We start from the raw sequence: 15,076 nt of genomic DNA on the forward strand, positions 1-15,076 counted from the left end.
CAGTAAGTCTCTAAAATCTTCCTGTATTTTATAAAATAATCATGTTTCAATAATGAAATTACTGTGTAATTTTGTTGTTTCTGCAGCTGCAGAGACATCCGAGTGGTAGTGCCACTGTAGCAATTTTTTTTAAATTTTTGTGCTGCTATCCTTTAACTAATAAGGATGCAGCTAACCTGAAAAAGTGAAGAGGAATACAACTTGAAAGATATTTATTTATAAATATATAAAGATTTATTTTCTTGTAATTCTCATGACTTAGAAAGAAAAGAAAGTATTTTTTGTTTTAGAAGTAATTAAAATTGTATTATTATATTATTAAATAACATTATTTTAAAAAGTATCAGAATTCACATCATCATCATTTTCTCCTTCATTTAAATTCTCCTCTACATCATCTTCTTGTAAACTGCTGTTATCATCATTTTCTCCTTCATTTTCATTCTCCTCTACATTATCATCATCATCATCAAATCCAAAGTAATTATCATTTTCTTCAGTAATGTAGTTAAGATTTACACCATGTTTTTTAAGCCATTTGACATATGTCTCTACTCTTGAGTATATACCTGGGTATCCTGCTTCAGCACATCCTTTTCCCCAAGATACGATTCCAGCAAGCTTTTTATTACAGACTAATGGACCACCTGAGTCTCCCTAAAAAAGAGATTAATTAAAATATAATACTAGACAATAAAATGGAATATGTTAAATAATACTATTTAGCTAGAATTATTTTTCCCAGTTCAATTGTTGTTACCAGAACTTAAGGGAACATTGCCAGAACCTAATGTTAACAGTGAGAATACTGTTTTGTAACTTCTGTAATTATTTGGGTGTATGTTTAATGTCATTTATCTTTGTGTATCCTCAGTATAAGGCCATTGCATGGAATTGTTTTATTAAGACGGCAGAGTATACATACTTCAAGAGGTGGTGAAATGTAATGCACAGTTGCTCATAACTTGTGAATGAAAATTATGCATTACAAAATAAGTTTCAGAATAGGGAGATGAAATCACCACACTGATAGCAGATGTTATTTCATTTCAACCACCCCTTTGTGTTCAATTGCCCTTTAATACATTTCCTAAACAGTCAAAAGTAAATTCTTTAAATTTATTATTAATTAAAACAATCACATGTTAAAGTTTATCTGAAAAACCCTTTTAAAATTTCTGCTCTTATGATATATAAATATTAAACAGATATGTTAAAAAAAGTGCTATATTATATATTCATGTTTTATTCTACTACATTGGAATAATTTGAAAATAACATGATTAGGCCATCCACAATTTAATTAAACAACTTTTTTTCAAATCTTTTAAACAATATATTCTTATAATGTTACTTTTAAAAAAGCTCAAAGATTATTAAAAGTATAAGAAACTTCATACTGAAACCTTTTTTAACTGTTTAATTATTTTAATCACATACAGCCTGATATTATTATCTATATATTTTGTATTTTTATGAACAATTCTGGAGTAAAGTAACTCAAATGTCACACAAACTGTTTAGTTTCTATATTAATCTTATTACTATTAAATAGATAATGAATAAATAATTTATTGTTATAACTTAACGTAGCAGTTGGAGCAAAAGAAAAAACTTGCTTTTAGGAGTTGAAGGATACATATTCAACTGTGTAGAGTTTTCAATCTTGGAAAACAATTAACTCAGAAGAGCTTTTATTTTAGAAAAATACATTTTTTAAAGAAAAACAAGATAATAAATTATTTTATGTGAAATTTAATCCATAATGTACTGCCCACCCTGGTTACAATACCCTGATCTCCTGTAGAATTGTAGCAATGGATTATTGCTATGTGGAGATATCATTAAGCTATCCAATAAGTGGTGTATTTTATGTGATTATCCACAGTACTTTTCCATTACTTTTCATTATATCTTCCTTTCTATTTTAGTTGCTGTGAATGTAGATCATTGTCTTTACCTGCATGTTGAGGGTTTAAGGGATTGTAGAACCACATCCCTATATCCTCAACATCTTTCATCAGGATATAGAAAATAAAATGTGAGTTGACTGTCTTTGGATTTGGATCTCTCTGGAGACTCAGCTTTTAGAGAGGGAAATTTTTATCAGGTAAAGCAAAAGCTCTCGTATGATACAAATACAATCAAAGTGGAAGAACTTACCTGGCAAGAGTCAGTGCCTCCTTCTTTATATCCAGCACAAATCATAGTTTTCAAATCAACTCCTATTTGAAAAGAGGTATAATTAGCGACACATTCTTTTTCATTTGATATTGGCACAATGGCTCCTTTCAGTGGATCTGGACATGTATGTGTATGCTGGAAAATTGAAAAAAAAAATCCAGTATTTTATTATAAATAATAATACTAAAAATTCCAACTATAATATGTATGTAAAACCAAAAGTTATGTATATGAATTTTTTTTTATAATGTCCAACTTTTGAAAGTTATATTAGAACATCTAGAAATATAGTATTATTTTCGGAGAAAAAAAAAATGATTATTTAATTTTCAGTGATTTATTTCAAAGTTAAATTTTTACATGTTTAAAGGATTTTGTACTTACCTTTTGTGATTTTTGTTTGTTTGTATTTTAAGTGGTATGAACTTTGAAATAGTTGACTAAAAAGTGTTATTAAGGAACTAATTTGTTGTAAATGAGAAAAAAATTTTATTTATAAAAAAGTTACTTCAGTATGGTATATTATTTACTGTAACAACTTTTGTACAAGTCAGCTATATACATTAGTTTTCTTAAAATCTGATCAGTGATTACACTCATGACTATCATTGCTTTTGAAGTTGTAATTGAATAACCTATTATTTATTGCAAGGCAATACTATAAATACATCATCTGCCAATATATTATTTATTTGAATACAAATGTAAGGTGTCTTACAATGCAGGTAATGTAATGTTCTACAAAAATAAAGTGGTACCATAGGTATTGCAATCATTTTAATAAAACATTGGTTTTACAAGTTGGAAACATTAGAAACATAACATCCCTAAAGTAATGCGTACTTAAGAATATTTTGTGTTCCTTACCAAATTTAAATACTTTGTGTTTAGTAATCGGGAATTTATTACTAGCAGTGAATTTACTGATTTGTTGTAATAATAGTCAAAAACCTCTCTGAAATGTTTCATCATATCCTGTCATTTCATTAACTTCAAAAATTTCCTTATATGATATTGTAACAATTTTCAGAAATATTTTATACTTTCTACTTTTCTCTTCTGTGCCCTCTTTCTATGTTATTATGAACTGCATTTTTTCATCAGCAAAATCATTCATACATTAAAATAAAAGAACGGGGAAAACCTCAAAATGTACAACCATAATCCAAACGTATTATAGCAATCGCACATTAGTTGATGAGAAGGCAAATGAAACTGGTGCCAACAGCTGACAATAACCAATAAACTGCTGTAAATAAACCATAACTTGTAAAAAAATGTAAAAAGCAGATATTTGCTTTTAGGTGGATATATAGAAAAGAACCTTTTGTGGGTTCTAAATATTGCTAATTTTGAATGTAATAACTTGCAAGTTGAAAACTGTTATAAAATAGTTTTAATCAAACATAACTGAATTCAGTATTCCTATTTCATAAATTGAAATACAATATTCAAATTTGATCAATTAATTTGAAATTGCAGTTTTAATCTGATAATACTACCGTTTTGAATATATATTTGGAATACTATTATATAAATTAAATAACACTAAAGAAGAATATTTTATCAAAAAATTTAATATACTTTCTATAATTTTACCTCTTTCCATGTTCCCCATCCACTGATAGTGCACTTGGTTTGCTCTTTTACGTGTTTGTTATTCACTTTTATTGGTTTAACTAGTTTATTAAATTTGAATTTTTCCGTTACCTGTATGAAAATAAAATTATTATTAATAATTCACCAGTCATTTTAACCTAAGATAGGTATAAAATAAATGAAAAAGTTACTTTTTCTTTATAAAAAAGTGTTACTCAGTAAGAGTAAATAATGTAAAATACTGAACAGAAAAAATTCTATTATTTAATCATTTGTTAAGATTATTTTTTGGCATTTTGTTATTCAGTAATACATGTTTTATAAAGAAATTTACAACATCCAAAATACATTTGTTATTTGAAATTGATATTTAATTAATAATTACCTTTATACAATATTTTAAACCACAATCTTAAATTTTATCTGGAAGCTCCAAATGTCCTTTCATTACTATTGTTAATATGCACATTCGATTACTGGATTAAAGGCTAGCCAGTTTAGCCAATCTTATATATATATCAACTACACAAAAGCTAGGCAGCAGTAGATAGTTGTTCTGGTATGATAATTATAGAAGTTGGTAGTTAGCTTTTTCTCTCTTCAAAGTGTATTGTATGTTTAAACAGATCTGTTGCCTATATTATTTCTTCATTTCACTTTCTTGTAAACTATTCACATCTATATAACCATACGATTGTGAACATGGATACAAAGAAAAAGAAAGAGTGGTAGCATAGACTGAAAGAGAATGCTAAATATTAAATGTGAAAAATGATCCAATGAGAGTATCATCTCAGGAGAAGGATGGTTGAAACAGTACTACAAGAAGTAGAAGATGCAAAAGATAGAAGTCGAAGGGAGTAAAAACTATAGACAGTTAAAAAAAAAAAAATAGTAGATATTTAAACATTAGCTAGAAATGAAGTCTAATAAAAATGAACTTGAACAAGAGGCTACCAAATGACTAACAAGAGGTTATCTTCAAGGAAGATAACCAACCACATGATTATGATTTGACTGACAACCTTAAAGACCATTTGGAACTTTATATAAAATTTAAAATACAGTTATGTAAAACCATAGAAGTATGAAGAAATCTGAACTCTCATTCATGAAGCTCTTTTGAAAATGCAATTTCAGGGTTCATCGGTATAGTTTTTGAAGAGATTGATCCATATTGGATCAAATTTTGGAAAAAAGTAAGGGCACAATCAGAAGGTTCATTAGCTATTTTCACAAACACAATTCTGTTTGAAGAGTTAAGGTAAATGAAATATTAAATCAATTGGTATTTCCAGGAAGTTAGGATGTTTCAAGGGTGTAATATAAAGGTGGAGTTTGTGTGGAAAATTGATTATTGGATGATTTTGATATTTCTAATAGATTAAAACAGGGAGATGTGCTTTCTCCTCGTTTGCTTAATTTTGCATTAAATGTCATCAGAAGAATAGGACTGACTGGGAAGGTTTACCTAACAGAAACATCAATGTTGTTATTTGAATGTAGTAATCAACACTAAATATAGTTCAAAACAGTGCCAAAATCATTAGAGTATGGATATAAAAGTGATTTTTAAGAGAAGAGAAATATAAATATATTGTGTTGGATAGGAGCTAAAACAATGGGGTTACTCTTTGCCTGATTGGGAGGTCTTTCAAAAGAGTTGATGAATTTAAATATTCATGGACAATTCTAATAAAACGTCAGTAAGGAAATTCAGATAAGGTTACATTTGGGAAATGCATGTTTTTATTCTGTGACTGAGCGTTCTATTACTATCAAAACTTAAAATTAGCATTATAAAACGCTAATTTTACTGGTTGTCTTGTATGGTTGACATGTGTGCTTATTGAAGTTATTGAATGACAGGATCTTTAGTATTTTGAGAATAAAACATGAGAAAAATATCTGGTCCTGTAATTGACAAATGTACTGAACAGTAGAGGAAGCCACAATTTTGAGCTGCATAGATTATATTTGATTCTGGATATTGTTAGAATAACTAAAAGTTGTAGATTGTGCTGGATAGTACTTGCTGCACAAATGGGTAATGAAAGAGTAGGTGGTGGGGTTTTAGTTGGCCACCAGATAGAGACTAATTGGCAAACCTTTGTTAGGGTGACTATGATATTTTGAATTCCTGAAGCCATTGAATAAATGAGTATGTTAACATTAAAAATTCTGTGAATGCTGCTCTTTGTGAACAGCATGCTCTCAACATAACATGATTTTACATGCTATATGAGTAACTTTTCCTGGCGTGTTATGAAAAAATTAATTTTCAAGAAAATATTGTAGGGCCTCTCTTAACCAAGGTAATTGGTAGTGTTGCCGGCCCGGATAACGGAATCTGTGGTTGGAGACCTTGAATTCGGGCAACAAACCATATTAATATCGAATTGGTAGCAGAATAAGCCACGAATTAAAAATAGCAGATTATTTATTTTCTGTACTATAATAAAATCAATAGTTACTAATCACTCTTGAATCGATTCGCATAAACTTAGTTTGATTTTTTAACAAAAAGTGAGTCGCCTTTTGTCTTAACCGATTAACACGGTCCATAGCACAGCGCGATTACGCCACTTTCGTACTACTATTAAGTCAAGGAAAGGAACATCCTTTCGTTGTGCTAAATATTGGAGTTCTTTTGTAAGAAAAATAGTGTCTTCGTTAGGGCTAATTTTTTTCATTTGCATCAACTGCTACACGTTCTAAATTTAAAATTTCGGTAAAAATCAGTTAAATGCTCACAACGCTTCTGTTAGATAGTTATTAGATGGCACTACTGAAACCCATCGGGTTGGTCTAGTGGTGAACACGTCTTATTAGACCAGCTGATTTGAAAGTCGAGAGATCCAGCGTTCAAGTCCTAGTAGAGTCAGTTATTTTTACAAGAATTTGAACACTAGATCGTGGATACCGGTGTTCTTTGGTGGTTGGGTTTCAATTAACCACACATCTCAGAAATGGTAGACCTGAGACTGTACAAGACTACAATTCACCTACACTCATACATATCATCCTCTGAAGTAATACCTGATTGTAATTTTTGGAGGATAAATAGGAAAAAGGAAAAGATGGCAACACTGAAACGCTGTATTGAAATAAGAAAATAAATAAAATTATAAATGTAAGCTAATCAAACGTAACCTACGCTCTCTTCGCTTGCTAACTTTGACTAGCTAGTGTAGGTTCAGTTTTGTTATATTATACCTATAATTTATTTTTTATTTCAATACAACGTTTAGTGGCGCCATCTAAGAACTAACTACAGAAGCGTTATGAACATATAACTGATTTTGACTGAGATTTCATTAACTTCTTCTGTCGTAATTTTTTCAACCTCTTCATCATCATAAATTTTAATGTTGGTTCCCTTGAATCCAATTCTAACCAGTCTTTCACACCATTTTCCTTTACATTTTCATATCCAGGTATATTTTATAATAAAGCACAAACTCCTCATTCAATGGCATAATACAAAAAATTTACTGTTTATTAACCTGTGGAATTTCTGGCCATATTTTTGTAAATGATTTATTCATTCATTAAATTCCATGATTATCCCAAAATGTAAATTGCATGTTTTATGATCAATGCCTTTAATGTGGGTGTAACTTGAAGCTCTTTATGCTAGAATATGAGATAAAATCGTTTGTAATGTTTTTTTATTGCTGTTGTGGCACCCTAATCCTAGTTGACAAATGGGTATCCCATTTGGTCAGTAAAAAATTGTCTTAATTTTCCTCGAAATTAGAACACCTTCGGATGGATGGTAAGGTGGATTTTTCAGTTGCTGGATGAAACTGTGGTTAAACCAATTTTCAAAAATGCCTGCACTCATCCACGCCGAATTTCGGTTAGCATACTTAACAAACAATGAATCTAATCTTAAATCTTTTAATGCCCTAGGTTAAGCAGCTTTGCCGATCACAAGAAGAGGTCCTTTGTCGTCACCACTAGCATTACTGCAGACAAGAACAGTTATTCATTCTTTACTAATTTTAAAGCCGGGTGCAGAAACTTTTTCCCTTGGTACTAGTATTTTGATGGCATCATTCTAAAATTAAATCCTATCTCATCTGCATTATATACTTGTTCTCGCTGTGAAATTTTTTTTTAATGTCTCCTTAAGGCAAAAACATTTTTTAGATTTTTTTTTTTTACTAATCTTAATTATTACTTAATTTACTTATCTATACTTAATTGTTATAGCTGTAAGCACATATATTGCTACAGCTGAGAAACTTAGAGTATCATTTTATAGATCTAATTATAAAGATTTTTTTTAGTTACAGAGTTGCATTGGAAACAATATTTTAAATCCCTGATGAATATTATGTATTTGGATTAACATAGAGTAAAATTTTTAAAATACTAGAAACATATTACAGCAACATATTAAAATAACACATTTGTTGATGATTTTTTTCATTTATTGACACTAGTCTAAATGTTTTTATTCATGAACTCAAATGTAAGGAATTGAAATAAAAGGAAATATGTTTGAACAACTTTTTCACTAATTAAAACCTCCAAAAAAGAAATCATGAGGATGTGGATGATCAATTTCTTATAAGAACACAATACCTTTTACGAGAAGTATGGTGAATGATGTGTCTGTGAGCATCAGGCAGATAAATCAACAATTCATAGTTTTACTGTGTTGTGTAATACGAAAATAATTTATTTTTTTTTTTTTAATGATAGCTAATACTTGAAATAATCTAAATCTAAAAATATTTTTTTTTAAGTGAATTGTATGGCATTAGTACATATTTTTTCATAGATTCAGATCAATTTAAAAGATAATATTTTATAAAATTTAAATATGTTAAGTATGTTACTAATTTAAAAAAAAATATTTGTAAGATATTAGTAATTAAAATGATAAATTTACAATATATTATTAAATAAATCAATCTAGAAACAATTTCAAAAATAAACATATTACAAATTTTGAAGATTAAGAAAGCAATTTTTACCAAACATAAATGTATTTTTATCACTTTTAATATGTCTCAAAGGGAATTAATACAAAAAATAGAAAAAAATAAATCAAATCTAAAAACCTGACTTGTACAGTGTATTAATGCAATCTTAATAATAATAATAATAATAATAAATTATTAGAAAAATAATTGTCTTGTTAATTGTAAAAAAAAAGAAATAAGAAGAATAAATAGAGCCCAATTACACAATATGATCAACCATTTGAATGAAAAGCAATACCTGCTGATTGTATTGAACTAACCAGTTTAGTTCAGAGGCTAATGTAGCCACAGTGAAGATATGCAACATAACTCGCATCGGTGGTTCTGGGTTCAAATCCCAATCAAGCATGGGATTTTTCATACACTATAAAAAATTTGATTTCCATATCCCATGCACAAGCTTCAAGCTTATGTGGAAATTGCAAGCAAAAAAAAAAAAAAAAAAAAAAAATGTAAAAATCACAACATAAAGGTTCAATAAAATTTATACCTTGATCAAACAGATATCATTTTTAAGGTTATATCTATTAAAATCTTCATGTATTGTAACTGAACCAATTTCCCTTTTAACCATATGACTTTCATCAGATTTATTTGTAATTCCAGTACCAATGTAAAACTTGCTGTAAGATTTCCCACTCTGGTTAATACTGAAATTAAGGAACAAAAACTGTTAATGAATAAATAATCATGAAATAAATGTATTAAAATTTATATAGAAGAATAAAAATTAATTTTTTCTATAAGAATAAAAAGTACTGATTTCACTAATAAATAGTAAATTATAATTTGGCTTGAAATTATGGTATTATTTTCTATAAACTAATTTCACTTTTACTGTTTATGATGGCATGGCTTTAAATTATATTCAAGACAAGAGAAAAATGATTACATAAAAAAATCAACAATACTACAATTGAAAATATTTGGTAATTATTTTGCAATTATAGTGTTTCAGCCTAACAAAATTCTCACTAGACAAATGGGATGTAGCTTAAACAAAAAAAACAACAAACAATGAAATCTTAAAAGCCTGAATTGTGATGTACAGTCAATTTTATCACAGATATAAATAAAAAATCCATCAATGTTAAAATGACTAGACATAATTCAAAGATTATTTATTTATTTAGCGTATGGCACCAAGACACAACACAAACTGTTAAAAATTACAAATAGATTAATATAAGCTACTGATTCTGAAGTCGCCATCAGGAAATCTTCAGGTGTCCCTTCATAAGCTGTCCTAGGTCAAACTTGTTGTGATGTGTTTAACAGTTTGATTTTCAACACACTCGTAAAGGGGCATCGGTGAAAAGGAATGTAAAGCTAGTTCACCTCCACGTGGTGCACTCTGGGTAACGCTAAATGAGTTAGCAAGTCCTGGCGGTCAGACAAACCAAGAAGGTAGGTTCTCCTGACCATGCAGACACAAGCCTACACAATTATGAACTGCAGGCCATGTCACTAGATATACCCAACAGTCCTTTGAGGACTTGCAGACAAGAAATCTTGGACCTTCAGTCTGAATTTGCCACATAAATTTGGAAAGCATAAGTTATTCTAAGAGCCAGTATTTATCAAAACTACTGAAGAATTCAAAGATTTCTCCTAACGGTGGAAGAAGCTTTATGTCCCTGAATTCATCTCTATAAATTTCTAAGAAAATTATCTGATGGCCATATCAATTCGGGTAATCTTTGGAGGGTTTGTATGACTTTATGCACCTACATCTGTTAGGACACTACTTAATCACTAATTGTGAAGAAATGGATTCAATTTAAAAAGTGTTGCAGCAAATTAACTTCATACTCGTGATTTTTAAAAATAATTAAGTTTAAAAAACTTACATATTACAACAATGGCCAGCTGTGACTACAGTATTTTTATCTAAGATAGATCCTCCGCAGAAGTGTTCATCATAATATGCTCTTTCACGTAAAGAAATCTGTAAAAATAATGAAGAATGAAAGTTGATAAAAAAATTTATATTGATCTTCCTGTTAAAAGATATTTTTTAAATTGTATAATCTTAAGGTTTGTAAATATAATTTTAAAATATTAATGGCGTAATAATAATATTTTATATAAAAAGTGATATTCAATAAAATATTTGACATTAAATAAAAAAGTGATTAATAATTTTTTTTTTTTTTAGATAACTCAAAAATAATTTTAATCATAATTAAAAGTCAATGCTGGAGATGACCTCTGGATCAAAAGATCTCTGTGAATTGGTATGTCTGTGAATATTTCAATGGTAGTTAACTAATTACTACATCAAAATCAACAGTTTTTTATTACAATATAGAAATTTTGTTTTCAGATTTTACTTTGACCTACGTATGTAAGGCTTAAGAAAAATCCACATATTTTTGAGACTAGTTATGATGTAAAGAGCTGAGATATGTACACTATTTAATTAAATAAAAAGCATATATATAGACCACAGAAACTAAACTGAAGAAAATTATTACTAAAAAGATAAAGAGCAGCAGAGTGAAAGATAGGATTATATACGAATAACTAAAGATTGAGAAGTTTCCTGAAAAAGGATAACTAAATTAAAATTGTTTAGGCATATGAATGAATAAAATGAATAGGAATATGAATTGACAAAAGATGTTCGAAAATATAGAGTATAATAAGAAGATATCGGTTAGTTATAAATGAGAATCTTTGATTGAAGGAGCACTTTCAATATCTAGCCAAAAAGGCATGTTTATTCCGTAGACTAGAAAAAAAACATCATGTAGAAAGAAGCACCACTTCTTTTGGGATCCCAGTTGGGATTGAATGGTTAATCCTGATTGGGATTTTAATTTCAGAACCACGTGTGTCATTGAGGATATAATCTATATGCTGCACCTATCTCAATCTATCTGGGCTCAAAGAATGAGATATAAAGGTTGTAGGAATATTTTGTTGAGATCCCAATGTCTTCTACTACTGTCCGTGATAGGAGGCTATAGAACTGTCTCGTGCAAGGCAGACCTTGCTATTTTAGGTGTTAAGCTGATTGATATCCTTGTCATTAAGCATCAATCGCAGTATAGTGTTTAAAAGGTAGACCAGCTCCCCTTCAGGTGCATGTGAGAGATTGAGGACCAAGGTTTCCAGTCATCGGAGATTAAATGCAATGAATCTTCTGATGGTCGTTACATATATGGTATTTTCCCAGATGTGAAAAGGTTTATAAGTTGCTAGATAGATTTCCCCCATGTGTAATATTACTCAGTTTCTTTCTGGACTTGTTGCTTTTAGACACAAAATAGCTAGCTTTGGCTTAGTTGGCTCAGATTTATGCTCCTATAGTGGAATTGATAATAATGCATAACATGTCCTGTTTGTTTGCCAAAAGTATGAAGCTGAATGTAGTAAATAATTAGGGAACTTGGAAGAATTAATTCTCTTTGGATTTGCAGGTAAATTGGAAAACACGAAGAGAATGTTATATAGTTACTGGTTTTCTCAGGTATCTGACCCTGCAGAGGGTGGCTGAAGGAGTTTGATATTCTAATAGGTAGAGTAACTACCTGGATGATTGGGAGCCTGCTTGGGTGCTTACTTTCCTGTGATAGAGGTTTAGGTGGCATCAAGTCCTAGTTAGTTTAGCAGCTCGTTTCAGTCATCAGTGATGAAGCTGTGTGTAGAAAGGTGAAGGCATTGACCTCACTTTCAGGAGTAGATCAGACCAGAGGTATGATGAGGTACACAGAGTTGTGTGTGAAAGGATGAAGGCACTGACCTCGCTTCTGAGGGCAGACCAGATTTCAGGTAGAATGTTTAGAAACTCTGTGATGATGGAGCTGCAATGTGGGAGGGTGAAGGCACAGGCCTCGCTCCCGAAAGTGGACTAGAACAGAATAAATTAGTAATAGTTTCTTTGAAAAATTATTTTTAATTGCTTTTTGATGAACTATGAAATGAATCTGTGCTATTTATAGGACTAAATTGACATTGTTACAATAAAAAATTTAAGAGTTTGATAGTTGAGGTTGAAATTGATTGAAATTTAAGAGCTTAGATATTTATGGTAGACTCAAATTAATTTATGTACTTGTTGTTGCAGTCTAGCTGTGAAGTTTGTTTAATGAATGACTAGAGTGAGGTGCAGTGAAGTTTGGAGTGAGTTTCTGTGAAAGAGTTAAATAGTGAATGGACTACAATTTAGAGTAGGTGAGAGAAAACAATTGGAAGAAGCCTACAATGAAGGCAGTAACAAAGTTGAATTAAAACACCAATGGAAATGCCTAATAAGACATTTCTGACAGAGGCCAAACAGATGACTGATATGTAATCAGAGTTAGGGTCAATAAGATGACCTCTGGTAAAGCCCATCAAAGCTAGCAATGGAAGGGGCGGTCTGGCAACCAGAATCATCGAAGACAGGTTTCTTCCCCTGTGAAAATTAATAAGCCATACCTCACAGTATTGAGAATAGTTGCGGGACCAAACATGATAATACTTTATTTCATTCATAGTTTATTGCGAGGAAAAAATCTGAAAATAACATTAAAATAAACACCTGAAATGGAAACTCTCCAGGTTTTGCTATATGTCCTCCGACAATTCTGTAAACATTCTGTGTTTTATGAGGTGCTGATTTTACACCTGAAACAGAAATATTTATATGTAAATTAAAAATCTGCATATGTAATTTACATAGATCTATTTATTAGATCTAATACACAGATCTAAATAAATGTATTATTTTAATATTTCATTTACCATGAAACAATATATCATTGAATAAATCAATTCACCAATTTCAACTTTAGATTACTTGTAATTTAAATGTAATTTTTCTAGTCATTTTTTTATTTTTCTCAGATTTATTTCTTTCAGTTTAAATATCATAAGCCGTTGTTTCTTATATATACAATTACACTTCAATTAAATATTTCCTTTTTCAAATTAAATATCCTAAAAATATTTTTTATAAATGAATATAAGTTATTTGGGGGAATTGTACAGAAAAAAAAAGTCCTTTACCCTTATAAACTTCTTAAAAAAATTATGTATTTAATATTAATGATGTATTTTGGAGATACTGTCATCACAGATCATTTTTTTATAATACTAATTTTTTTAAATAACTTTCATATAAATAAACAATATTTATTTAATTTTTTTATAATTTGTGGAAACAGGATAAACTAGTACAATAATCGTTGTTATTCCTTCTCTAATATATATAAAATGTCCCCATTACATTGTGCTTGTGAATTCATTAACTTGTATTTATTATATTTTTGTTATTTTTAAATTTGAAAATATTATACTAGTATTCTGTTTAATTTTTTAAAAATTATTTTTAATATAAATTGCTGTTAATAAAGTTAATACAAATAAAAAAATATGCTACCTTGAAAATGTAAAAATGCCAAAAGAACAAATGCATATTCTATATATGGTGCCATCCTGCTTAATAATTGCTGTACTAGGCCTACGACACCAACTAAAATTTTAAAAATAAAATATAATTTATATAATCAATTATTTTACTAATAATCTTAAGTGGCCCTATTATCTTATTAAGAAAATATTATTTGCTTTATTAATTTTTAAAATAAAATGTAATCTTGTGAGAAATAATATATTGTCAACTATTCTTGTAATTTATTATGCTATACAATGACAGGTACTTGATATTTCAATTTATTTTCACCTATAAGTGTAAGGAACTTTTTTTTAGTTATTTTTCAAATTCACTTTTTAAAATATTGCTTATTTTTTTCTAAAAAATTGACAGTGAAATCACAATCGCTAGTTTGAAGTGGTAAAGAAACAAGAAATACTATGAGTAATAAAATGACTTGTTTTATTATATATGCATAATGGCCACTCAAGATAATTTGCGAACCAATGGTATTTTTCAGCATATCTGGTGTTTTTTAAGTGGAATTTTTATTCAAATTTCAAAATGCGATACCTTCCACTTTATTAAAATATTTTTTAACATCTATAAATATACACCATAAACAGAAATAACTGACTATTTTGGAATAATAATTATTCGTACTATGTTTTGTTGTCATCTTGGCATATGGTAGCAACTCATGATATTGCATTAAAATCAATGAAAATAAAAAGTCAATAAAATTGAACTCTATGAAAGTCAAACTGATATGATGTACATGAACACTATTCTTAATTCTTGCATTTACCAAAGTAATACCTGAAATTTTATACTAATCATAAAATTTTCATAAAGTTGAACTTCATAATAAATCTGCAATTTAAATATAAATAATAATTTAAAGAAAGAAATGATGAAGGGACAAGTATCTTAA

The 15,076-nt window shown here is 29.1% G+C and overlaps 1 protein-coding gene across 1 annotated transcript; it reads right to left on the bottom strand.

Annotated features, from left to right (window-relative positions):
- Positions 1 to 209: 209 nt before the first annotated feature.
- Positions 210 to 14,261, bottom strand: LOC142329976 (trypsin-1-like). The gene is made up of 7 exons (XM_075374966.1): positions 14,149 to 14,261; positions 13,309 to 13,394; positions 10,631 to 10,728; positions 9,271 to 9,430; positions 3,784 to 3,894; positions 2,164 to 2,319; positions 210 to 657 (listed from the first exon to the last, which is right to left on the bottom strand). The coding sequence occupies exons 1-7, from the start codon at positions 14,201 to 14,203 to the stop codon at positions 334 to 336; spliced, it is 990 nt and encodes a 329-aa protein (XP_075231081.1). The 5' UTR covers positions 14,204 to 14,261; the 3' UTR covers positions 210 to 333.
- Between the last annotated feature and the right edge of the window lie 815 nt (positions 14,262 to 15,076).

The sequence above is a fragment of the Lycorma delicatula genome, chromosome 9 (assembly GCF_047948215.1).
Source record: "Lycorma delicatula isolate Av1 chromosome 9, ASM4794821v1, whole genome shotgun sequence".
NCBI lineage: Eukaryota > Metazoa > Arthropoda > Insecta > Hemiptera > Fulgoridae > Lycorma > Lycorma delicatula.

Excerpts from the sequence above, each read along its gene's own strand:
- LOC142329976 (XM_075374966.1), bottom strand. The coding sequence starts at position 14,203 with ATGGCACCATATATAGAATATGCATTTGTTCTTTTGGCATTTTTACAT. Across the intron at positions 13,395-14,148 it reads GGCATTTTTACATTTTCAAG|GTGTAAAATCAGCACCTCAT; the intron begins GTAGCATATTTT and ends TTTCTGTTTCAG. Across the intron at positions 10,729-13,308 it reads CTGGAGAGTTTCCATTTCAG|ATTTCTTTACGTGAAAGAGC; the intron begins GTGTTTATTTTA and ends TTATTTTTACAG.